Genomic DNA, 24,461 nt, shown 5'->3' with positions numbered 1-24,461 from the left:
CTATTCATAAATGATAAAAAAAGCCTTTTCATATTGTATTAAAATTTTGAAATGTTAGAACCATTCTTTTGAAATGATTGAATATTTCTTTAAAATGTCACATACATTTTTTGAATGGTATTCAACATTTGTTTATACTACATGAAAATTTTTTTAGATTTTATAAACATTTTTATAAATGTTGAGTACATATTTTTGAGACACGTGAACATTTTTTTGAAATGCCATGTACATTTTTTTGAATGGCACGGATGATATTTTTGAAATTATGAAAACATACTTTTTACATCGTACAAACTTTTTTTAACATCACAAACACTTTTGTCGAAGTCCGTGAGCATTCTTTTCGAATGCTAAGAACATATTTTTAGCAGTGTGAACATATTTTACACTGCGTGAATATTTTTAAATGATAAATGAACGTTTTTAAGATTAAAGTAAAATATATTTCCATTCAAAAAATATAAATAATAGTAATAAAACAAAAAAAAATCGAAAAGTGTGCTAGGAGCCAACCCTCTCCCGTGATGGGAAGGCTTGTTTAGGTGGCGTCAGAGGCGAGGGGTTCTTTCGTCTCGTGATGAGCAAGACAAATCCCCTCTCCCCTACACAGCAGGTGTTCTGGGAGCACTTAACGGGGGTGATCCCTATTTAGGGCTTCATGCGCCCGTTTTAGTTTTTCAGGGGTTATTAATCAAGTTTTATTGATCAAATTCCATATGGTGTGGGATAAAAAGGGTCATGGGGTTTGATGAAGATCCACAAGTATAAAGGATCAATCATAGTATTTTTGGTAAGTAAAAGTGTCGGACCCATTAGGAGCAGAAGGAAATGATAAGCGGTTTCCAGCAAGGTATTCTCTGCAAGGTAATTCGTAAAGTCGTTACGAGTAACAAGTAGCAATAGTAACAAAGTGCAGCAAGGTGGCTCAATCCTTTTTACAACAAATGACAAGCCGGAAAGTTCTTTTATATAAAGCAAAGCGTTCTCAAGGACACGTGGGAATTCTCGTCTAGTCACGTTCATCATGTTTCTAGGGTTTCGACACCGGTGAAGGAGGCGACGACGACGACGACGACGAGCTCCCCCTCGGCTCCAGACGCGACAAGGTGAGCTCATGCCGTGGCTATTTCATGCGCAGGGTTAAAGCCGTGGCCGTGGTGATCTGGTGCTTAGCTAGGGTTAAAGCCATGGCCGTGGCGATTTCGTGTTTAGGGTTAAGGGCTATGGTCGTTGATTAGTGTTAAAGATGTCATGGTAAAGCTCATGCCCTGGCGATTTTGTGTGCGCTCAGACAAAAAAATCACTACTTTTTATTAAGGGGGGAACAAGAAAATCACTAGAGTGCTTTTTTTTTCGAGGGGAACAAGAAAATCACTACTTACATTGGGCCATGGATATCCGGCGGCCCGGCCCGGCCCCTCCCAGGAAAGGAAAAGCAGCTCTGTCTCGCTCGCTCTCCCTCCCCCCTCCTCTGTCCTGGCGGCGCCCTCCCCACCCCTCTTCGACGCCGGCGCAACCTCCACCTCCGACGCCGGCCGGCTCCCCGCGTCCCCCGCAGCGTCGCGGCTCCACCGCCGGCTGCTGACCCGTACGTGCTCTCTCTCTCTCTCTCTCTCTCTCTCTCTCTCTCTCTCTCTCTCTCTCTCTCTCTCTCTCTCTCTCTCTGACCTGCTCAAGCTCTCCAATCCGCTCCCAAATTTATCTTTCTCCTTGGCTGTGTTGCTATCAATGGAGCTCATATTACATGCCAATCTTTCTGCTTTGCTTATGCTACGCCCCCGTCATTAGTCGTGAGCTGCAGCCCGTTAGCTGTTTGTCTTTGGGGCGTGGAGCTGCCCTCTACCACGCCCCCGTGCCGGCAGTGTTCTAAACACTAGAGTGCTTGTTCTCGCTTGCCACTGGCTGTACCTGACCAGGGACACCCTCTCCGCACTCTGCGAATCACCCACCATTTTCGTTCTTGTTATGGTGCTTGGTGGGTGCTTCGATTCGTTGCCCCAAATGAGGCTTGAGATTCAGGATGACAGCTGCAGCAATGACTGTTTTCTTTATCGTTTCTTGCAGGAAATTCTGATGCTAATTCGCAAGCTCGCGCTGTTCATTCTTGGGCTGTCCTCTCAATAAGCTGATTAAGGAAGCCTGGTCCATGAGGTGTGATTCCTGCGTGGATTCACCCTTACTCGAATGGCGTGGTCAGTGTAAGGAGGAGGAGGGGGTTTGCGTCCCTCGTCTATGCGCCGTGCAGTGCCGGGGTGTCTGCGTCGAGCCCTTTTGAACAGACATCGACCCCTGGATCCACGCCTCTCTTCTCTGGCCTGTTGCGCCAAGAGCTTGGATGATGATGAGGAGGAACCCAGTCAGCGCTCTGTTGGCAATGAGGATAGACGCCAGTATTTTCATCCTGTGATCACACGAGCAATCCGGACATCGAGCTGGGATGATGCCAGGAAGATCAGCTTCAGGGAGTGTGTCAGGGTGTATGGGCTACCCCGGTCGATCGGTCTGTTTGCGTTGCTTATGCAGTCCTTCTTGCCACGGAGGATTAGGGAGGTCCGGTGCCTGATTCAGAGCGTCGTCGACCACTTTGGGAATGCCGGGCCGGAGTTGTTTGAGTTGGCGTCCTTGTTGGCTAGCAATTTGGGTGGGTCGATGACGTTGGTACAGGTTTATGCCACAATCATCCGGGTTTTTGTAGAGCTGTCGATGTTTGAGGATGCTCTCCTCACTTATGTCGAGGCCAAGAAGGTTGGAGTTGACTTGCAGGTATGCAACTTCTTGCTGAAGCGCTTAGTTGAGGGGAACCAGATCATGTATGCAAGGAGTTTGTTTGATGATATGAAGAGTTCTGGTCCTTCACCAAATATCTACTCTTATTCAGTTCTGATGAGTATGTATACACATGGAGCCAAGTTATGCCTGGAGGAAGCTCTAGAGCTTCTTTCTGAAATGGAAACGGAAGGTGTGAGGCCAAATGCTGCAACCTATGGCACTTACCTCTATGGGCTTTGCCGTGCCAAACAGGTGAAATCTGCATGGAACTTCCTTCAAATGCTGTGTCAGAGAGGCTACCCTTGCAACAGCTATTGTTTTAATGCAGTTATTCATGGTTTCTGCCATGATAATCAGGTTCACAAGGCCATAGAAGTGTTTGATGGGATGAAGAAGTGTGGGTTTGTCCCAGATGTTCACAGCTACAGCATATTAGTTGATGGCTTATGCAAACAAGGGGATGTTTTGACAGGCTATTACATGCTCGTTGAGATGGCAAGGAATGGGATCAGTCCTAATCTGGTGAGTTATAGTTCGCTTTTGCATGGTCTTTGCAGAGCTGGAAGGGTTGAATTGGCGTTTGAGCTTTCTAAGAGGCTGAAAGATCAAGGATTCAAGCATGACCACATAGTTTACAGCATCGTTCTTCATGGTTGTTGTCAACATCTAGATCTAGAGATTTGTTACGACCTTTGGAATGACATGGTTCGTCATAATTTTGTTCCAGATGCTTACAATTACAGTAGTCTGATATATGCGTACTGTAGGCATAGGCAACTGAAAGAAGCATTGGAGGTGTTTGAGCTCATGGTCAGTGATGGGATATGCCCCAACATCGTGACCTGCACAATTCTTGTTCATGGCTTCAGCAACGAAGGGCTGATTGGTGAGGCCTTCCTGTTCCTGGATAAAGTACGCCAGTTTGGGGTTGTCCCCAACCTCTGTACATACAGAGTTATCATCAATGGCCTGTGCAAGGTCAATAAACCTAATGACGTGTGGGGTATTTTCGCAGACATGATAAAAAGGGGCTATGTTCCTGATACTGTGCTTTACAGTATTATTATCGATGGTTTTGTGAAGGCTTTGGATCTGCAGGAGGCTTTCAGGTTGTATTATAAAATGGTCGATGAGGGGACAAAGCCTAATATCTTTACATATACCAGCCTCATAAATGGTCTGTGCCATGATGATAAACTTCCTGAAGCTATGACATTGCTTAAGCATATGATTGGGGAGGGGCTGACACCAGACAGAATTCTGTATACGTCTCTGATTGCATGCTATTGTAAGCGCTCAAACATGAAGGCCGCTCTGGAAATCTTTAGAGAGATGGAAACAGAGGGTTTGTCAGCAGATTCTTTTGTCTACACTTGTTTAATTGGTGGCTTCAGTAAAGTGCTTGCGATGGATGGCGCACAGTTGTTTATGGAAGAAATGATAAACAAGGGGCTTACACCTACTGTAGTAACTTATACAGACCTCATAATTGGATACTTCAAAATTGGAGATGAGAAAAAAGCTATGGCGATGTACAACAGTATGCTGCAGGCAGGCATTACGCCGGATGCCAAGCTGAGCTGTATATTGGGCCTTGGTAATGATGGGGATGATTTTGGTGATTCTCAGGAAGATAAGGATGTATCATAGTCATAGGTTATCACAGAGCTACGGTAACTTGGTCAACAGAATGATTCCATAAGGTGATGAGCTCATGGTATTGTTGCATCAAGTATTAGTTCCATCTGTTCCCTTTGCTTCCGCCACTGCCATCATCTGAACAAGTGAGGGAAAGAAACTGGTCAAAGTTTTCACTTTGATGATGTCATCCTATTCAATACCTGTATGGTGTGATAGATAATTACAGGTTAGATATTGGCTCATGCAAATAATCAAGTAAGATATTAGGACTGCCAACTGCATATAAAAATGCACATTTTGAGTTGGATTTATCTTATTAGGGCCTCTTTTTCTGCTAGGCAACAAGTTTATGATTGATTTTGACAATTTTCTGTTCAAGGCTAGGTGTTCAGCTGGAAAAACCAAAGCTATTTTTTGTACTGTTGGAAGATACTCCTCAAGTTAGATGAAGAGGTAGGGCATCAATTTATCGCATGCTAGATATTGTAAAAATACGACAACCTAAATCTGATTTGTATCGTTAGATGTTATTCTTAGTTTTGCTCTGCTTTTGTTTTAAAAATATGCAGGATGTAAGCTGCCCTGGACTTTATTGTGCTGATCATTCTGTTATGAACTTCACATAAATTCTAATGATTGTTTAGAAGTACATTCTGCTGCCGAAAAGTCCCAACATTTTTCTTATAGGGGAATAGCTTTCTGCTTTACCTTTTTGTGGTGCCTTTATTACTAGATTAGTCTGATGTTATAAATAATCAATTTCCTTCTCTCATGTTTCAGGTGAAATGATATCAGGGTAGCAAACAAAAGCTTCTGTCGCGTGAAACAAGCTTTTTGGGTCAGCAGACTTTCAGTCATGTAGCTTTTTGACTGCGGATGCTGAAAGTTCAGTTAGTGTGCATGTTTCAGAATGTGAAGATGCCGAGACAGGTCTTGCTGTTTATCTGTCTCCATTTAGCATCATCTGCACTGTTTAGGTGTACACTAACTTGTACATAATCAACAATGGAACTTCTTTCAGTGCATCTAAAGAAACATTTGGTGGTGCAAATAACTGTTGATCAAGCTTCAGATACCACCCTTCTGATGAAATGCTTCAGCCCGTGGATGGATTGAATAATGCAAGTGACCAGGAGAGAAGGTGCGTTAGCTGGGGCTATCCATGTCGGATCGCTCACGAGGAGAAGAGGAAGAGCAGAGCAGCAAGGAAGCTTCATCCTGCTGCCATACCAAGGAAGCCATGCCCACACCAACACATACAAACATTTTTCCTCCCCACCCATGCAACCTGCTTGTCTCTCGCCCAGCGAGGACCGTGGTTGCCACTTGTCACGCCACTGTTTCCTAGCACCCTCAACGACCAGGGAAGCAGCCGGGTGGAGACAGGGGCATTCTCCTTTTTATCCGCAGCTTCCGCCTCCTGCATTATAGGTGCTGCTGTCGACGCTGCTCCTTCTCTTCCCCTCAGGAGGTGAGTCCTAACTTCTCTCCATTTCCCTTCTTTGCTTAATCCTCCTTGTAACATGGATGTAGTCAGTACTTGTTTTGTCTATGTATGTAAATATGATTACTGTGATTAGAGTCAATTGAGTAATTTCTGGAACGACTGGAATATATAATCATATCTGTTTTGTGCTCATGAGGTGCTTACACAAAGGTGTGGAAGATTTATTGATGGCAACCGAATATATTTGTGTGCTTCTGCCCCTTCTCAAATTTCCAGAGTGCCAACCTTTCCTGGCTTGTTCATAACATTTATGTGCATTGCTACCATTTGACATGCTCCTCCTCCTTGCAGGTATGGAGAAATGGTGATACTGTTCGCATATCAAATTGGTACTCAACTAGACAAACCCGAGGTCCAACCAAGCTAGCAATAATCAGTGGCCATTTCTTTGAATAAGCAAATTATCTGAATCTCTTTATCGTTTCTTTATTGATATACTCGGATTTTCGTAATCTTCATTTTGACAACTACAGTATGGGTGGAGTGGAGATAGTACAGTTCGTAGAGACTACGGGTAGACCTAGTGTTCTTCAAATGTCCAGTGTCTTTCCCTGGCGGGCATCGCTCTTTCATTCAATTGGCATTTTGTACAAAAATAAAACATGGCCTGTTAACTGCTCATGCAACTTTTTGCTTGCGGTTTCGGTAGCAATGTTTGCTTGCCTATTTCACTTTGCTTTATTACGAAATGTGTTTTGAGGCGTTCATTACAACATCAGCAATTGCCCGATGGCACGAATATGATTCCACTGAGATATTGCGAGTGCCGTTGGCGGCTAATTATCAGCGGGGTAAAAAAGTGAACGCCATAAATCAAAAGCCATCCAATGGACAAGCAGCTCATGAAAGGCTATGAAGCCAATCAATCATCGTCCCTCATGGACTCACATGCAGCTAGCTTACCAGGGATTCTGATTCTGATTGTTCTTTTTAATGGTTTTGGGAACCTTCTAGAATGTTCTTTCGTTTTTCCCTTTATTTATTAATATACATTTTTTAAGTTCACAATTTTATTTTTGGTCCAAAATTTCAAAAAAAAAATCATGTTTTCGAGAAATGTTTATAAATTTCTAAACAATGTTCACAAATTTTATAAAAATTGTTCACAGAAGTTCTAGCATGTTCATGTCTTTCCATAATTTTTCTCAAAAATTTTAAGTTTCCAACTTTTTTATGAAATGGTAATTTTTCTTAAATAAAGAAGACTTGTGTTTTTTGAAAACCAACAAAAAAAGACTGAAATTAGAAAAACCAAAAGAAAAAAAGACGCACGCAGAAATTTGGGAATGCTCCAGAGAAACCTGAAGCTGAGATTGGCTGGCCCACCACACGCCCCCTGTGTGCTATTGGGCGGCCTTTTCACACGTGATGCTATGTATCGCTTAAAGCGAGCAAAAACGGCTAGCCTCGCCTACAGCTCCTCCTTGATGGACCTGGCCATCACAGTGAAAACGGGCAAGCGATCTGCCACCGCAAGTTATCTTCGCCGGAGCGCTGGTTATATAGTAACAAATAACAGAAAACATATTCATAATTTTTTATTCGAGTTGACTTATATACGAATATTAAAATCTTTGTGAATTCACAAATATTTGCGTTTCAAAATGATCATGAATTTAAAAATTGTCTACGAATTACAAAAGACAATTAAAAGAAGTTCACAATTTAGAAAATCTTTGGGAATACATGAAATATTTACCGTTCTAAAAATATTTACACAATGCAAAATGTTCACGAGTTTAAAAAAATGTTCATGAAATTGAAAAATGTTCGTGAATTATTGAGTTTCATGAGTAATTGAAAACTTGTTTGCGAGCTCAAAAAAGTTAAGCAATAAAGATGAATTTAAAAATGTTCAAAAAATACCTATACTGTTTGCATATTTGAAAAATGTTTTCCAATTTGATTTTTTTTTAAAAATCAAAAATGTTAATGGAAGTAAAAAATGTTCACCAATTTGATATGTTTTCACAGATTTGAAAATGTTCAGAAATTTAAACATGCACATGAATTTTTAGAAATTCTGATTTGATTTTGAAGAGTTTTTGAGTAAAAAAGGAAATAAAAGAAAAAAGTAATCAAACTAGAAAACTATAATAAAACATAAAAGAGAATAAAAACAGAAAAAAAGGGAAAGAAAAAAGCTTCTTACACCTTCCTAAAACCAAACGGAAGGTTCCAGAAGCTTCTTAAAACATTTCTCTGTAATGGGATGGCCCAGAAAACATTTCTCTGTAATGGGACGACCCAAACGGAAGGCTGCCCTTCCCACCTACAGGGCCATCATGCGCGTGCAGCTCCGTGATGGGTGCTCCACCTCTTTCTGGCAGGATCGCTGGCTTCCGGGCGGCGCACTCTGCTTCACCTTCGAGGCGTTGTTCTCTCACTCATCGCGGCCGAACGCCTCAGTGGCTGCTGTCGTGGCGGATGGCCTTGCGCTCAGGCAGCCACCCAACTTCACGCTGTCCGCGACCTGCTCTCCGGGGTTCATCTCCTCGAGGGCTCCACCTCGCCTCTGCCGCGAGGGCTGTCACGGCCTCCCACGCCCTCTGCCTCGCACGGTGGGCACGCCACACCATAGCGTTCCCACCGATCGGGGCATAACTACGGACATTTACATCCGAGTCGGCACGCCAACAAATGGTTTGCGCCTCCGCCACGGCGTTGTGGAGCCAGACAGACCACACGACCTCCGATGAGGTACAAGCGACACGCCTAGCCCTGGATCGTCCAAGCTCCCTTTGGGCGTATGCAATGGATTCTTGCCGGATCAAGTCCGCCCGTTGTCAGGCGATCTCCTCATAGGAGCGGCGAAGTGCAATGCGAATGACCATCTCCTCCTCAGGCCCACATGGGACGAGGACCCAGTCCATAGATCGGGTGATCGAGGACTCAGATCCGCTGCCCAGCATGGTGGAGAAGGCCGTATATCGTTAGAAGGGAGCTTGGGCCGCAGTGGGCTGGATTAGAGTTGTGCAAAGTGGCCAGGGTTTCGTCCAGGGAACGGATGGGGATGAATATATGTGGGGTCGAGGTGGGCCAGCATGGGCCGTATCTGACGTGGTGGACGCGCCATATCTGCAACAGATTCGGGCTGGATATGAGGGGTGCCTGTCAGCCCGGGCGTATTGGGGCGGGTATGAGGTGTCCGTCTGGGTCGGGCTTTTTGGCCGGTCGATGATCGGGGCATCCACCTGGGCATATAGAGGGGGTTTGAGGCGCCCGACTATAGATGTTGTAAGTGAAGTCTGGGTTCTATCTCGTCCCACCATACAATTTGGACAGGTATGCAACACGCTAGTAGCCATCTTCCCCCCTCTTGACCTTGGACCACGAACATAGAGAGTTTCGAAATTCAGACATTGACATTGTGACCCCAGAATTTAGCCCTCCAAGAGAAAAAAAAAGTATGCTAGAGTACGTCCTCGTTGCTGCCGCCGCCTCTCCTAACAAAGCCTAGTGTTCCTCTGCCTCCCGCCGGTCTAACTCGTCTCCGGTAGCCTTAGGGCCGTGGCGGCGCGGTGGATCCCGACCCTTTCTGGTGGGAGCGGTATGTTTTTAGATGTTTCTTCGAATTTTGTAAGGTTTTATGTCCTGCTCAGGAAGGCGAGACGACGGCGGATCCTTGAAGATGGAATAATGTTTTCTCCGCCTAGCCTCCATCCCGGTGGTGCGCCTAGCATCGTTGGTGGGTGTGCAGAGGTGTGTCTCTGGCGGATATGTTCTTGGAGGATTTTCTCAGATCTAGTCGTAGTTCATCTACATTCGTGTGTCTTCAGGTTGGATCATTTCGATCTACGGTACTCTTCAACGGTGATGGTTGATGTTCTGTTGCGCTGGTCCTATACGACCTTAGCACGGCGATTTTTCTGACTATCTACTAGAACAAGTTTTGCCCGGTTCCATGAGGGAGGCGTGATGACGGCGGCACGACTTCGGCTTGCTTCAGTGCTTGTAGTCGTGTCTCTATGGTCTACGGATTTTGATGTAATTTTCATTATTTGTAGTGTTCGTTGTATTGTCGTGATTAAAGATGAATGGATCATAAGTTCTCCAAAAAAAAGAAATTAAGACATTGGTGAACAAGAGTGAGGTCGTTTATAGCTTACCTAGGGATTGTTTTTAGCCACACTGCATTTTGTTGACCATTGTTTTTTTTTCGTTCGGCCCAGACTCTCACCTTGGATTCTTTGTTAGTCTTGGCCTTGATACTGGAGCCCTTGAGTTTTTTAAGTTGTCCAAAATGAAGACTTGTCAGTTGTGGACCCACCATTTTTTATGGTCAACCGGGGGAGGGGAATCGAATCTCCATATGCAGATCTGTTCATCTCGTAGCTTTGGGTTCCGATTGACTCACCAACCCAATTTGAAACACCTTGCAAGCCGCTGCAAGCCCTCCCCTGCAGGTTAGTGCTCTCGATCCCTGTTCCATCTTCATATGGGTTTAGCACTGAGTAGTATTTTTCGATCTGCTTTGTGTAAGGCTCGATTGGTTACTGGCGGAGAACCAAGAAAGAGTCGAGCAGCTGTTAAACTGCTCATAAATCTGAACTGACGCTTATTATCTTTCTGTGTAAACATGCAGCTGGTTCTTCTAGTTTTACATCCAGGGGAAGCAATAACATGGCCGATGGACCAAGCCGTGTGTCACTGGAAAATATGCAGCTGCTTTGTGTAAGGCTCGATTCACTGGAAAGTATGACAGATAATTTCTCTGAAGAGCGGGTGCTTGGTAGCGGTTCATATGGAAAAGTTTATCGGGTATGATTAATCATTCACAATTTCATATATACATGGTTAGAAATATTTGATTAACTACCGTGCCCAAGTTAATTCCCGGGCTACAATATTTTGTTTTCTACCAGTCTTGTTGAGGAACTCTTGTTTAATAAAAATCTACGCCTATTCAAGGCTGGGTATTTGGGTAATATTCTCTGCTTTATAGATGTCACATATATCCCTACGAACAGAAAACTAAACCATATACTATATGCAATAGGGGGAGCAGGAAGATGACCAGGTATGATCAACAATACCACAATCTATTTTTCTAGCATGATTTTAGTTGATTTTCTTGTTTTTCCATCCTACAAAAATAGTATTACTGTGGCTTCCTTCTTGCATGCAGATGATGGTTAAGGACACTGAATTGATAAATGTCCATCCCCTCCAGCTCCTCTTCTCTTTCCGATCCAACAAGTCTATCTCCTGCCCATTTCATGTAACTAACAACATGGACGATCAGCATGTGTCCGTGAGGTGTGTCCCAAAACACGAGGAGGCAACACCTCACTACTACGATCTGAATCTGCTGGGCGGTACTGTGCCACCAAGGTCCACACACACCTTCGTTGTAACGATGAAACAAGTGGAGCAGCCGCCGGCCAACATGGACGTGCTTGACATAGTCGTTGTACTACAGACTTTCCCAGGTGAAGTGCAGTTGAGTACAGTGCGTTTTATAGTGGTTCCTCGAAATATAGTTATTTTTTTGATAGTGCTTCCTCGAAATTTGTGCATGCTAAAATAGATAACAGCCGTGGATTTCCTGAGGTGACCCTGAAGGCCGCCTGTGCAACAACGTGTGAGAAGACGAGATCTGAGGTATCAAATACGGAGTAGACGCTACCTAGGATATTCTCTGATACTTTTTCCCCATATATTTCACCTTCTGTTTTCGGCCTGATACAGCCCATGTTTTGATCAACCATGCTTACTTCAGGTCTTACTTCATTATGATTGTTATGGTCTACTAAAGTCAATGGATGTGCACCCTACAGAGCCTTGGTGAGTTCAAGCTTCTAGCTGTATTTTTCTTTTGGTGTGGGTACAAGTGACGTGCATTTAATCACTTCAGAGATCAACCAAAGATCCATACAAAAAGTACAAAGATAAAGGAAGACTGTTGGGGACATATATAACCAAACAAGCCACAAAATAATAATTGAAAACGGGTACATAGAGGCGGCCCGTGCTAGCTCGCCGGAACCAGACGACTCACCGTCTCGCTCCCGAAGTCCCACAAGATGCCCTCACTGCTGCATAAAAGAAATAAATGCAGATAAGATCAGTCACATGTCGCAGAGGTTCATGAGCAATCACAAGCTTATTTCGGGAGGTCCAAAGGGCCCAAGCCATGGCCGCAAAGGGGACAAAAGGAGGCGTCTCCTCCTGCTGGTGAGAGACTCAATAATTACCACAAGGTCACGCAAGTCCGCCGGGCACCGATTGCACCCAAGGCCTCGCGAAGTCAACCCCCAAGGAATTGAGCCGCCATGCACAATAAGAAAATATAAGTAAAACCCTCACAAACCCCGCACAGTGGGCAAAGGCCATCTTCAGGTCCATTCCTCTTCAGCACTTCAGAACCCGACAGGAGACGGCCACGGGTGAGCTGCCACAGGAAGATCCGAATCTCGAGTCGGATGCGCAAGGCCCAAAGCTCGACGACCCAACCGGGACAAGGCCCGCCCACTAGCAAGCAGTAAATAGACCTAGAGGTGAACACTCCTGATGGCGAGAGCCCCCAGGACACTGAGTTCGGCGAGCCCAGGGAAAGCCAGTGCACACCCATCACGACTAGGCCTACCACTCAATCGCCTCTTCATCTCTGAATGGCTGGTGGAATGAGAGATTCCAGTGGCATTACAATAGACCATGACAATGGCAGTGTCAGGCTCATTACAAATGGCGAAGAGCGACTTGAAAGAATCCTGCAGCGTGTCATGGCCAGACCAGGGCCCCCTCAAGAATGAGGTGCTTAATACTTTGTATCGACCGCTAGAATAGAGACCCCTCCTTTCGAGAGCACTCGAGAGGAGGGTGGTCATGAAGGTAATTTGCTTTGATCAGATAAAGCCAAAGGCCCCCTCACCCAAAGGATCCTCCAAACCCGTTTCAGGTGTAGGGCCACATTGATGGTCCGGGGTGCAAAAACCCCTACACCACTTTGGTATATGGGGTGGAAAAAACCTATGCCCATTTGACCATGTGGTGCTTCTTCTTATCACCCCTTGCTAGAAGAAGTGATAAACCTCCTTGTCCATCTCTGTGTGGATCCCATCGAGAAGAAGGTACAAACCAATAGGAACATGGGTAGGCTAGAGGGTTAATTAGGATCTTCTTAGCGCCTTTGGACATGAAGTTGCCGCGTGAAGGCTCCATACGGGACCTATACCGCTCTAATAGCAGGCCTAAGACCTAGATTAGGATCCGCGGGTCACTAATTGGAAAACCCAGGTAGGTAACAGGAAAGGAGGGGATCTAACAGTCTGGGTTGTTTGCAATGCATTGTTGCACGTCTGGCAAGTACCGCATAACCACCACCTCGCTCTTGGGAAATTTAATCTTCAAACCACACATCACCTCAAAACAAAGCAAGAGAAACTTCAGGTTGATGATGTCAAGGTTGGATCCCTCCACCATGAACGTCATGTCGTCCACATACTAGAGGTGACCGCCTCCATCGATCAAGTGGACCACCACCGCATGGATGTGGCCAGCCACTCTGGGCTTATCCAGGATATATGCAATGGCATCAGCGACGAGGTTAAAATAGGAGCAAAGAGGGCGGGCCCCCACTGGCGCACACCACGGGAAGGGCCTGGCACACCATTGGTATTGATGGCCATACTACATAAGTTGCACCACCCAGGTGATCCAGCGGTCATCAAAGCCCGTCCGCTCTAGGACCTGGCGCAGGAACAGGCGCTCTAGCTGGTCATATGCTTTCTAGAAGTCAAGTTTAAGGAAGACCCCCCCCCCCCTCTGGTGCTTGAACTTAACCTTGTGGAGAACCTCATGAAGCATGAGCACCCCATCGAAGATATCCCGACCTTAGAAGAAGACTCACTGGCTAGGGCTGGATCAACCTATTAGCAATTGGAGTCAGGTGCATTGCACACTCCTTTGAAAATATGCACTGAAGGACGTTGATCACAGTAATATGACTAACTTGCCTAATGTCAGTGGCCCCAACAACTTTGATGATAAGGGATCCAAATTAATTAATTCGGGACAAGGGTCCTGACAAAGAAGTCTCGAAACATCTGAGCCACCACTCCCTTGATGGTGCTCCAGAACTTGGTGAGAAATGTCTGAGGAAGGATATCAGGGCCCTAGGCTGAGCTCGTTCACATGTCCAAACAAGTTCACGTTGGGAGCATAGATTAGTGTGGTTAGGAGCGCACATGTTAATACTAGTTGGGAGCACATGTTGGGATGCACAAGTTAGTCCTAGCTGGGAGCATAAATTTTGCCCGAAAAGAAGTTTGTCAAGATTACTAACATGGGATCTAAATTTCAAGATACCTACACGAGAAATACAATGATGAAAATGGTTTGTAATTTGGACTCATGGTTCTGTACTGCAGGAATGCCTAGCAGTGGCGTGTGCAAAAAGCCCAGCAGTGGCGGGCAAGGCTCTCAGGGCCACCTGCCAATGATGTAACGCCACTGCTATACGACATCAGTGGCGGGTACGCGCCTGCCACTGGTACATTACTTCCAGTGGCGGGCATTCTTCACTACCCGCCACCGAGCGGCTAGGCTCAAAAGAGGACACCAATTATTGGCATTGCGCGTTGACGAAATATTATTTCCAGAAAGTTAATTCACTTAGTGATATGATTCTCAATATAACTGAACCAGACTTAATTCATTTTGGAAACAAATGACAAACTAATTATGTAAAACTTCAAATTTGTTCGACTTAAGAAACAAACATCAATATATCACATCCATCTTAACTTACTAACAGTTCATCGGCTAATATATGCATGACTTAGACCTCATTTCCAAACATGGTCAACGACAACATCATCTATAAGTCATTGTGGTTGCTCTTCCTTATGGTGATTATCACAAGTGTGTCGACCCTTAGTTACTGTCATGAAATTCCGCTAGCCAGACTCATAGAAGGATATGCGTCCATCTGATTCCGTCTTGTACTGAACGTTGATGACACGCCATGTTGGTCCATGGCTTACTCCAGCGGTGCCAACGGTGGGGATGTCCACTCCGAAAAAACATCTTCATAGGTAACTTCTAAACTCTCCATCATTAATAGCAAATAGAGAGCACACAATGTTAGACATCTCACCATACTTGGTCATGAAAAAAAAAGATGAAAGAATACAAAACATCTCACCATGACTTTTTTGATGACATTGATTTTAATTAAACGGTGCACAAGGGGCTTCCCCAAGAAGGCCACACTGGATGGTAACATCGCGGTAACATTCATGGTCTCATCTCAAGATGGCAATGGGCCCCTGAAACCCACGTCCCCGCGGGTTTTTACCCTATTAGGGGACGGGGATGGGCGACTTTCTATCACCGCGGGGCTGCTCGTGGGTACATTATAAAATCTGATATGTTTCGCGGGTTTAAACCCGTTTGAGTACTACCCGAACCCGAAACCCGACAAAACCCGCCAAAATACGTTATTTAGCATGCACCGATCCATCTTGACTCAACTGGCCCAAAGCCACAGTGCCTGAGCAGCTGAGCCCCACAGCGTCGAGGCCCTGGAGTATAAACCAACCCCACGCTCGGTCGCTACAGTGTCGCTCGCTCTTCAAGTCTCTCTCTCCCGCACAACACAACACCTAAACCTAAACCTAGGTCCCCCAGTCGTCGCCTGCTGCTGTAATATGCTCATGTTTTTCTTTCAAATATTGTTGTTTTCATTGACTGCTCGTGGGGACGGGTTCCCCGTGGGTTTTGAAAACCCGACGGGTCTAGGGGACGGGCAAAAACTTAACCCCGCGCACGTTGATGGGGACGGGGACGGGTTTGCGATTTTCTCATGGGGATGGGTTTGGGCAAGCAAAACCCGGTGGGTTTCGTCCCCGTTGCTATCTTGAGTCTCATCCCGTCTAAGCTTCTTCATTCTTTGAGAGAAAAATTGCATAATTGAATAGACCATTGTCATCCTCATCATCTTGCTCATCCTCGTCATTCTCGCTGTCCTCATCATCCTGGCTATCCTCATCTTCATGGTTGTCCTCATAATCTTGGTTGTTTCCATCATCCTGGTCATCGTCATCGTCATCGTAGGAGAAATACAGTGTCCTTAACCTGTTGACCGCTCCTTTCAAGGAAAAGGATATGTACTCTCCTCCGATGAAACTATTCTGTGCAATGTATTGCTCCCATCCATCGTCATATATGATGGTTCTATCCTTTCGTTTTCGCACAGCCAGTTCGAATGTGCGCCCCTTATCATCCTCAAAGTACATAACGTTACCACATAAATTGTTGAAGTCAACCCTTACGTTGCATGGGATACACTATGCAGCAGTTAATAATTAACATTAAAGTCAGTACAAGAATTATACACATGGTTAGAATTGAATACTAATTGAAGTTAAAGACCGTCACCACTCATCTTTTAAAACCGTTCTTCAAGAAGAGCCTGAATTGTACTGCAGTTTTCATACTATCCATACATGGACATTTGCAGATATGGTGGATCTTACGCCTCATGATCACTAATAATCATTATGAAACACTTATCAATTGTAAATGGTTGACATGAATACTAGCCTATGAAAGTAATATTGAGAAGAGGAACTGGCTAAGGATGGGAGAAAATGTGGCATGACCTTTGTTGAATATTGAACATACTGAGTACCAGAACTTTAACGAAATGAAAGTTAATCAACATTTCATCAAAACGCTGACACCCATTTTTAAATCCCTATGAATAACACGCTGATCCCATGCACTTGTCATATGTAAGCAAATTAAACAATATTGTCATAGCAAATGAAATTCAGCCTGAACTTTGCTTAAAAACTTAACATATTGAGTGACAAAAATTTGGCGAAACGGAAATGAATCGACATTTCACCAAAACTTTGTCACTCTTTTTCAAATCCCCGTGAATAACATGCTAAGCCCCTGCACTTGTCATATGAAAGAAAACTCCACACAATTCCACTCATATGTAAACAAATGAAACAATATTGTCATAACTAAGCATACGAATGTAATATTGAACAATGTGAGATATTACAATTCCACGTATATAGAGTGACAGAAATGAAATTCGGCATGAACTTTGCTTAAAAAGTTAACATATTGAGTGACAGAAATTTGGTGAAACGGAAATGGATTAACGTTTCAGCCAAACTTTGTCACTCTTTTTCAAATTCCTGTGAATAACATGAAGCCACATCATTGCCGCTTGTCATATTTAGCAATGTTCCAAATATTCGGACACCTCCTGATACGAGAAAGAGCTATTTGAATTATCTAGTACCAGTGCTGGTGTGCTGCTCTCTTATATGATGTACAACTAGTACTATTGCTGAAGTTGAAACCCAAAGCATAAGTTAATCTAGAAATTAACCCGAGGCAAATCCTAAACCCTAGAGCGTAATTTAGCCACGGAGATAGTATACCGTTGGCGGTTTTCCCGGCCGCAGGTGTGATGGCGGAGGAAAGTACGACCGGAAGGCGGCGGCGGTCGAGGCGTAGGACGGCGACGGCGGTTGAGGCGGACAACGGGGGCCGCAGTCGAGGCGGAGAACTGGGCGGCGACGGTTGAGGCGGACGACACGACGGTGAGCAGATCTGGCGGCGGTCGAGGCGGACGACACGACGGTGAGCAGATCTGGTGGCGCTCGAGGCGGACGACGCGACGGGGAGCTGATCTGGCGGCGGACACTTGGAAGGAGCCGCAGGCGGGTCGCAGGGACGACAACAGTTGTCGAGGCGCAGGACGGCGCGTAATGGGAGATGAGAGGAACTGACATAGAGAAAATGAAATGGTGGAAATGAAAAGGCCGTGGACGGTTGGGCAGGCGCGGAAGTAGAACTGTCCGTGCAGAGCAGTGGAGGGCGACAAAGGACACCCGCCACTGCAAACTTTTTCAGAATTTGGATTTATTTGCCGTGGTTTGCCAAAATGTAGTAGTGGCTGGCGTTGGGCGATGCCCGCCACTGCTTTCTCATATACCAGTGGCGGGCGCTAGCTTTCTGCCCGTCACTACACTTTCCATCCCGTGGGTTAATTGGAAGAGCCTACCTGTGACGGGTGCTAGATCGAGCGCGCCATTGGATTGTCTCTAGCAGTAGCGGGTCCTTCCAGTTACCCGCCAATGCTATTTTAGAAATGTTGCAGTGGTGGGTGACCTGCCCTGCCCGCCACTAATTATAGTTCACCTATAGGGCTTTTCCCAATAGTGGTTCACCAGATATTTCATTTTCTTAAAACGGATCTATGAAAAACCACAACCAACCTCACATTCCTCATGCATGGGTGTGAAAAACCCACCAAAACTCTCTGGTGGCGACAAGTGGTCCACATGCGTCGCGTCACTTGTCACCACCACAGGAGTTTGGGATAGCCTTTGCAAGGGTTACCTCTTAATTAGTGATTTCGCTGAATGGAGTACCCAGACATCCTAGTTGGGGCCCATGTGCCAGGAGAGAGTTGGGCCAATCTAGGCCTTGGTACTGGCCCATCCCGAGGGGGAGTGAGGGCGGTTCATAGGTGGAACCCTTTCCCCATCCGCGAGAGGGTCGGCGGTGGCGGTCTTGTGCCCACCGGGGAAGCACCGACGATGGTCACACTCGAGAGCAGCGCAACGAAGCGACCGCGTGCCTCGCGCTGCCCTGCTTCCACAGCCAGGAGGTCCCCCCGTGACGCCGTGTTGCGCCTCTCTAATGAACAACCTCGGCGGGGAATGCCCGGTGCACCCAGATGGAGACGACTCCACAGCGGGAGACGAGGCCCCACGCTGCCACCATCGAGCCCGCGCACCCGGCCACTGCGATGATGCCCGACCTTGGGCACCACCGCCGATGAAGTCACCGAGGGTGCTGATGCAGTCCTCGTTCGCAAAATCTGTCAAAAGTGGGCCACAAGGCCTCGAAGGTACCGACAACGAGGCAGGGCTACCGGTGAGGGTCATTCCGTCCGTTGCGCCTAATGAACGCCATGTATCATGTAGACTTTCTGAAAACCGGTGGAAGCACAAGTTTTACCTAACTATATAGCTAAATGCAGCAGCCCATAACCTCTACGCTCGACCTTTATCTTGGTCACAACTCACGGGATTATAACTTTCTTTTAGCTCCTTCGGTGCATAGTATGTGGTTCTTGCTCCTTGTGACAACTAGGGCTGCAAGAAAAGCTCAAGTCTCGATCAACTTATTTTTTGCCTGGATGTGAGATCGATTCTCAAAGAAATGAGTTGTGTATGAGCATTTTATGTAGTTTGATAAAATAAAATAAAAACTGTTGATCTTGAGCTAACATGAGCTCATTAGATTTTAGCTTGACAGCTTAAAATGGTATAATTTAGTATATAATTAATGGATATATAGATAGATTCAAAACCATACAATCGGTTATAGTGCAGTTCAAAGAAAAACAAATCATATACATTTTGCCTGTAAACTATTTAATCTGCCCTGAGTGAATATGGTTTTCTCTTACTTCAAGATTCATGGATATAATTTGTCATGTATTTGTAAATCAAAAAATGAAGTACATCACGTGTTTTCCAGGTATTTTATCACCTTGTTCCTTGATAGTATTATGCTATCTTGTGCATGTGCACAGGTTGATGACTAGTTTTAATAATTATTTTCTATATATGCCTACTATGTTTCTTCGTGTCACGCAGGATTTTGACTGCCTATCAGGCACGGCTTGTCATTTGGAACTACAAGACCCAGGTACGCATATATATACACGTAGGATGCAGCCGTATTCTTGTTGGGATGCATCATGCATGCATTGATGGGCTAGGCCCTCACATAGTATATTGCACACTGATTTCCAATTGTATCCATATCTTTTGTGCGATGCAGACAAGAATGATGGAGCGTGAATTCCACCCTGGGTTTGCTCATTCCCTCAGAAACTTCTCCTCTAGGGTGTTTGTTAGCAGCGTTAGTTTCTCCTCTAGGGTGTTCGTTAGCAGCGTTAGGTTTATCGTGAAGTCGACGGAGCAATTGTTCGTGGTGGGTGATGAGGACGGGTACATCCACGTGCATGACTGTATGACAATGAAGAGAGTCAAGGAATTCAAAGCTCATGGCTGTGCGGTCACATCATTCGCCGTTCACCCGACTCAACCATTTGTGCTGTCGGCATCTCGCGACCAACTAATCATGCTTTGGAACTGGGAGAAGGGCTGGGTGTGCATCAGGACATTCACTGGGCACTCAGCCAGGGTGAACCAAGTCAAGTTCAATCCGCATGACAACAACACTTTTGCCAGTGCTTCCGGGGACGGCACAGTGAAGGTTAATTAATATTCCTTTTCTTATACTCATATAATAAACTTGTTCCTAAAAATAAATATCGTTTGTCCACCATCTGGTATAATTTATTTATTTCTCGTTCACAGATCTGGAGAATTTTTTCTCCCACTCATTTCACCAGCCTCAACTGCGAAGAGGGGCAGCGCTCTGTTGATTACTATCCCACGGGTGGTGATCAGCAGCAGCAGCAGCACTACATGGTTTCAGGATCGGGATGGCAGTTGAGACCGGACAATGCGACGGCACGCGTATGATCATCTTCTTAATTCATTCAACAAACAAACAAATGATATCACATGTTGTACTGCGTGGTTGCATGCATGCGGCACATCTCAAACTAACGTCTCTCATTCAGATCTGGGATTTGCGAACACAGACATGTATCCGTGAAATCAAGGGGCTCAACTCATACTGTGAAGTTGGTGTGATCGATTGCCACCCAGATCGTCCAGCAGTGTTGGTTACCGCATCAGGCAGCTGTGGTGTTTCTCTCCATGACTCCACAACCTACAGGTATAACGCTCCGGCAGCCGCTACTATACATTGTGGCTTCCTACTACTCTCCTCGGGCATAGTTCCTTGATATATATGTTAGATCTCCTTTGATCATCAATCACATAGTAACACGTGAAAGTTTAAATTTGGGTCAGAATCCATCCGGGAGAAAGCAGGCAGTCCAAAAGTAACACTCTAACTGTACAAGCTTGCTTTTCAATTCAAAAACTTAATTATATACAAACCAGAGGACCAGAGCATGGCTACACCATGACCATTCCCTTTCTCTTCCTCTGCTTTCCTTTGTTTTATGATGTAGAGTATACGTGGCTAAATTCTGTAACAAGTTTGGAAATTAATAGTAGGATTCGTAATTTCGCAGGTGTGAGAGAACGGTTCATTTCGGTCTCGGCAAGGTTGTATGTGTTGCATACGTCAAGGGCATAAGAAGGTAACAGAAGAAATTCCTATAACTCCTGTACTTGACCCCCACACACCTTCTTTTCAACCTTTTGTTGGGAACAAAGCGGGCTAACAAACTAAAGCCATCTCATCCAGTGCCAACATCCAATCTCAATCAGCCCTTTGAGGAGAAAAAAGTACTAACATAGTCAACGAAAGAGCAGTGCTTCCGTACACCTACACCCGTAATTTCGCGTTAGGGAAAATGATTAATATACATTTTTATAAAATCTTGTTCGGTGAGCCAACTCCATCGTCGTTTTCCCAAAGCCAGTCCTGGATATGCGAGGCTCTTGGGGTGGCGGTGGCGCGTCCGCCCCGGCCTGTAGCACCGGCCATGAAAGATTCTGCCACTGTTGGCCCCACCGCCAATGGCGGCTCTAGGAATTTGCAACCGGGTATTCATGTATATTCATTTTGCCAAAATCATTGTTGTTTTTCGAAAGTTGTCACTGTTTTGCCAAAATCAACACTGTTTTGTAAAAATCATAGGTATTCAAATGAAGACCCAAGAATACCCCTAGCGCCGCCCCTACCCACCGCCGCTTCCACCCTCGAAGCAGTCTGCCACTGCCGGCCCTTGCCCATCGTCGATGCCACTTGCTAAAGAGGATGACCAAACAGGAGGAAGATGTTGACATAGTCGGCGGCGTCTTTCCTTTGGTGATCACGTCGGCACCAGAGCTCGTGGAAGAGGAGGACGAGTACATGGACATATGCAATTCAAACTCCGCATGTGATTGCAGCAGCGGTTGTTCTGATTCAAATTCCAGCAGTGATTGATGCAACTCGTATTCAGATGAGAGCGTCGACAATACAGCTCCAGCAAAGCGCACACGAACTGATCGCCTGTGGTAAGGAATCTTCGGAAAGGCAGCAGAAGGAGGCGAGGTCCAGAGCAAGGGAGAAGGCCCGTCGGCACGTGCTGGAGACAAAGAGGACGGTGATGCGTAGTGAGAAGATACACTGGCTGGTTCTGAAAGGCGAGCCCGGACAACATCTTGTGGCAGCTTGGGTTCTTCCTCGAGGTTGACGATCACCCGAATTAGTGGCAACATCAAAACTTGGTTGTGATCTTGCGTCCGATATGAAACTTTATCTAATACACATGTCTCCTATTTGAAGTTATTAACTCCAAACAAAGTATTCCATAAACCAATTTTAACAAAACAACAACTTAAAACTGGTTTTCTAAAAATCCTCTTTAAATCGATTTTGCTAAAAATTGCTCCATGTAGCAGTTATCCAAACAACCACTAAAGTGTGGGATAGCAGAGTAGGACGGTTTTGTAATTCAGCATGGGGATTTTTCTTCACAATGTTATTCCACAGTTCAAACTTCTGACCAGGGTATCATATGTATGTAGCCTCGCTATTGGACATGAGCGAGGAGTTGCAATCATGGAAATCGATTGATATTTTACGAAGGTCCTCCCTCCTGCAAGGTAATTGAGGAATGGAGGAAAATAAAGCTTGAGCAATGGAGCATGAATTGCGTGTTTGAGTTATGCCAATGCAAGTTTGCTGCAGAGATTGTTCTCAGTGGGGTTATTCAGTTATGTGATCAGCGTTATGTATTTGTACTGTAGAAGTACATATTTTTGCTGTGTGCATTGGAATATGTTCCGATCTGTGAAACATGGGTTCCCTTAAAATTTACATTTCTTCATGAGTTTCTGATTTTAAATTTGTTATGAACTTTGCGCATTTCTTCATGAGTTTCTGATTTTAAATTTGTTATGAACTTGGTGCTTTCCCGCGGATCCTATTCCCCGCATAGCGCATGTAATATGTACCAAATGCGGACCCCCTGTCGCCTCTCTGTCGCTGCTTTGGGCTAGCCCATTTAGGAGTGAACGGGGTGAAAGCAGAGCATTATTTAAGGTCGACGGGACGTGGCGGCGCTCCTCCAGGAGTGAATGGGCTTGGTGTAGGATTAGTTGAGGAGGAACACGGTTTTCATTCAGTTTTGTATTCTCACTGCCCCCCAAACAATTCCCTTGGTTTGAAGCCAAAGTTGCTTGGGTCGGCATCGCTAAGCTAGCACCGATATCATTCCATGGCAATGCACGGACATTCAGTTTGTATCTCTAAAAACTGAGGAGCCATTGGGAGCTCTATCCCAGTGTCAAAAGCGCTCAATCACAGTGTCATACAAACTTCCAAGCACAACTGCAAGAGCATACGGATTGAGGATCCAATTATCAAGAGGCGGAATTAGACGGGAGAGATTTGAGCGGCATAGCGCTTGTCTGACCTCGCCCTCGCCGTCACTCCAATCACCATATATTTCAGAGCCACCTTAATTTAGCTACTAAAATGCACATATGCAACCACCCATCTTCTTTCACTCATCCTGTCAGAGTACAATGCATTTCTGACTTAGTTGAAGACAAACAGGAGCATAGTACATTTGCATAGCTCCACAGTAAACATGCTTTCTCTCGCTCTATCAGTAGATTATCAACACAAAAGGATCCACTACATTCATCCAGTTCAACAATGAATGATTCAATCCCGCAAAATAAAAATGAATGACCCAAGGTGATGTTTTAAAGCACCAGCATGTACACATATAAGGGAGGTATGCCTGGCATTCCTGGGCGTCGGGGGTGCTGGCAGAGAAGTGACCGGCGCTTCGGCGGCTTGGTGGCGGTGGTGGTGGTGCGTGCTGGCCGGATCTCGCATTTTCCGGCGGGTTTGTCCTGGATCTGGCGCTACGATCCGGGTGGGCGGCACGGGTGGGGCAGCGGCCTTGCATGGTTGTTGCTCCGGCCGTGGGAAGTGGCGCGCGGAGGTCCGACACGGTGGCCTCCCGGGGGCGCGTCGGCTACACGGTGGCTCGGCGGCTCTGCCCGCGGTGACGGTCGGCTTAACTCCGACGTCGGCTCGTTTGCGGTCGGACCGTGTCGACCTTCGCTCCATCTCCTCATCGTCCGGACAATTCTTCAGTCCAAGGGATGGCCCTCTCCCAGCTGCAGTCCATCGCTTGTCTCGTGCCCGGAGCTGCAGGACCGAGCTCGTCTCGCGCCCGACGGGAGGATCAAGCTCGTCTCGTGCTCAGGGCTGCAAGACGGGGCGATGGAGGCCAATTTTGGCCAGCCTATTGGGTGTCGGCCCTGGGGGCCGTCCAGGGGTGTGAAAGGCGGTGTCTTTCCGCTCGTCCCTTGGATTGGGGTAGCGGCGGGTCTCGGTTTAGGTGGTGCCTATAGGAGATATGCCCTAGAGGTAATAATACATGATATTATTTATCTCCAAGTTCATAATTATGTTTATGTTCCATGCTATAACTGCTATGGTT

The 24,461-nt window shown here is 45.8% G+C and overlaps 2 protein-coding genes across 7 annotated transcripts; both read left to right on the top strand.

Annotated features, from left to right (window-relative positions):
* Positions 1–1,420: 1,420 nt before the first annotated feature.
* On the top strand, positions 1,421–6,568 carry LOC125542305 (pentatricopeptide repeat-containing protein At1g63070, mitochondrial-like). 5 transcript variants are annotated; one of them, XM_048705280.1, is made up of 6 exons: positions 1,421–1,591; positions 2,068–4,639; positions 4,793–4,866; positions 5,194–5,343; positions 5,435–5,884; positions 6,212–6,568. In XM_048705280.1, exon 2 carries the CDS (start codon positions 2,236–2,238, stop codon positions 4,420–4,422), a length of 2,187 nt encoding a protein of 728 aa, XP_048561237.1. In that variant the 5' UTR covers positions 1,421–1,591; positions 2,068–2,235; the 3' UTR covers positions 4,423–4,639; positions 4,793–4,866; positions 5,194–5,343; positions 5,435–5,884; positions 6,212–6,568. The 5 variants fall into 5 exon arrangements, with proteins under 5 accessions (XP_048561237.1, XP_048561238.1, XP_048561235.1 ...); XM_048705281.1 differs by having other exon boundaries at positions 4,798–4,866; positions 5,194–5,884; XM_048705278.1 differs by having other exon boundaries at positions 5,194–5,884.
* A 3,608-nt stretch (positions 6,569–10,176) lies between these two features.
* LOC125542307 (putative coatomer subunit beta'-3) lies at positions 10,177–22,829 on the top strand. 2 transcript variants are annotated; one of them, XM_048705284.1, is made up of 12 exons: positions 10,177–10,326; positions 10,506–10,681; positions 10,920–10,940; positions 11,049–11,352; positions 11,451–11,524; positions 11,643–11,707; positions 19,561–19,612; positions 19,748–20,185; positions 20,290–20,451; positions 20,559–20,716; positions 21,081–21,149; positions 22,528–22,829. In XM_048705284.1, exons 1-12 carry the CDS (start codon positions 10,233–10,235, stop codon positions 22,574–22,576), a joined length of 1,662 nt encoding a protein of 553 aa, XP_048561241.1. In that variant the 5' UTR covers positions 10,177–10,232; the 3' UTR covers positions 22,577–22,829. The 2 variants fall into 2 exon arrangements, with proteins under 2 accessions (XP_048561241.1, XP_048561242.1); XM_048705285.1 differs by lacking the exon at positions 10,177–10,326 and adding an exon at positions 10,786–10,844 and having other exon boundaries at positions 10,540–10,681.
* Positions 22,830–24,461: the final 1,632 nt, after the last annotated feature.

Source organism: Triticum urartu, chromosome 3 (assembly GCF_003073215.2).
Source record: "Triticum urartu cultivar G1812 chromosome 3, Tu2.1, whole genome shotgun sequence".
Taxonomy (NCBI): domain Eukaryota; kingdom Viridiplantae; phylum Streptophyta; class Magnoliopsida; order Poales; family Poaceae; genus Triticum; species Triticum urartu.
This window is presented reverse-complemented; position numbering and strand designations above follow the sequence as displayed.

Excerpts from the sequence above, each read along its gene's own strand:
- LOC125542307 (XM_048705284.1), top strand. The coding sequence starts at position 10,233 with ATGCAGATCTGTTCATCTCGTAGCTTTGGGTTCCGATTGACTCACCAA. Across the intron at positions 11,708-19,560 it reads GTGCACCCTACAGAGCCTTG|GATTTTGACTGCCTATCAGG; the intron begins GTGAGTTCAAGC and ends CGTGTCACGCAG. Across the intron at positions 19,613-19,747 it reads TTTGGAACTACAAGACCCAG|ACAAGAATGATGGAGCGTGA; the intron begins GTACGCATATAT and ends TGTGCGATGCAG.
- LOC125542305 (XM_048705279.1), top strand. The coding sequence starts at position 2,236 with ATGCGCCGTGCAGTGCCGGGGTGTCTGCGTCGAGCCCTTTTGAACAGA.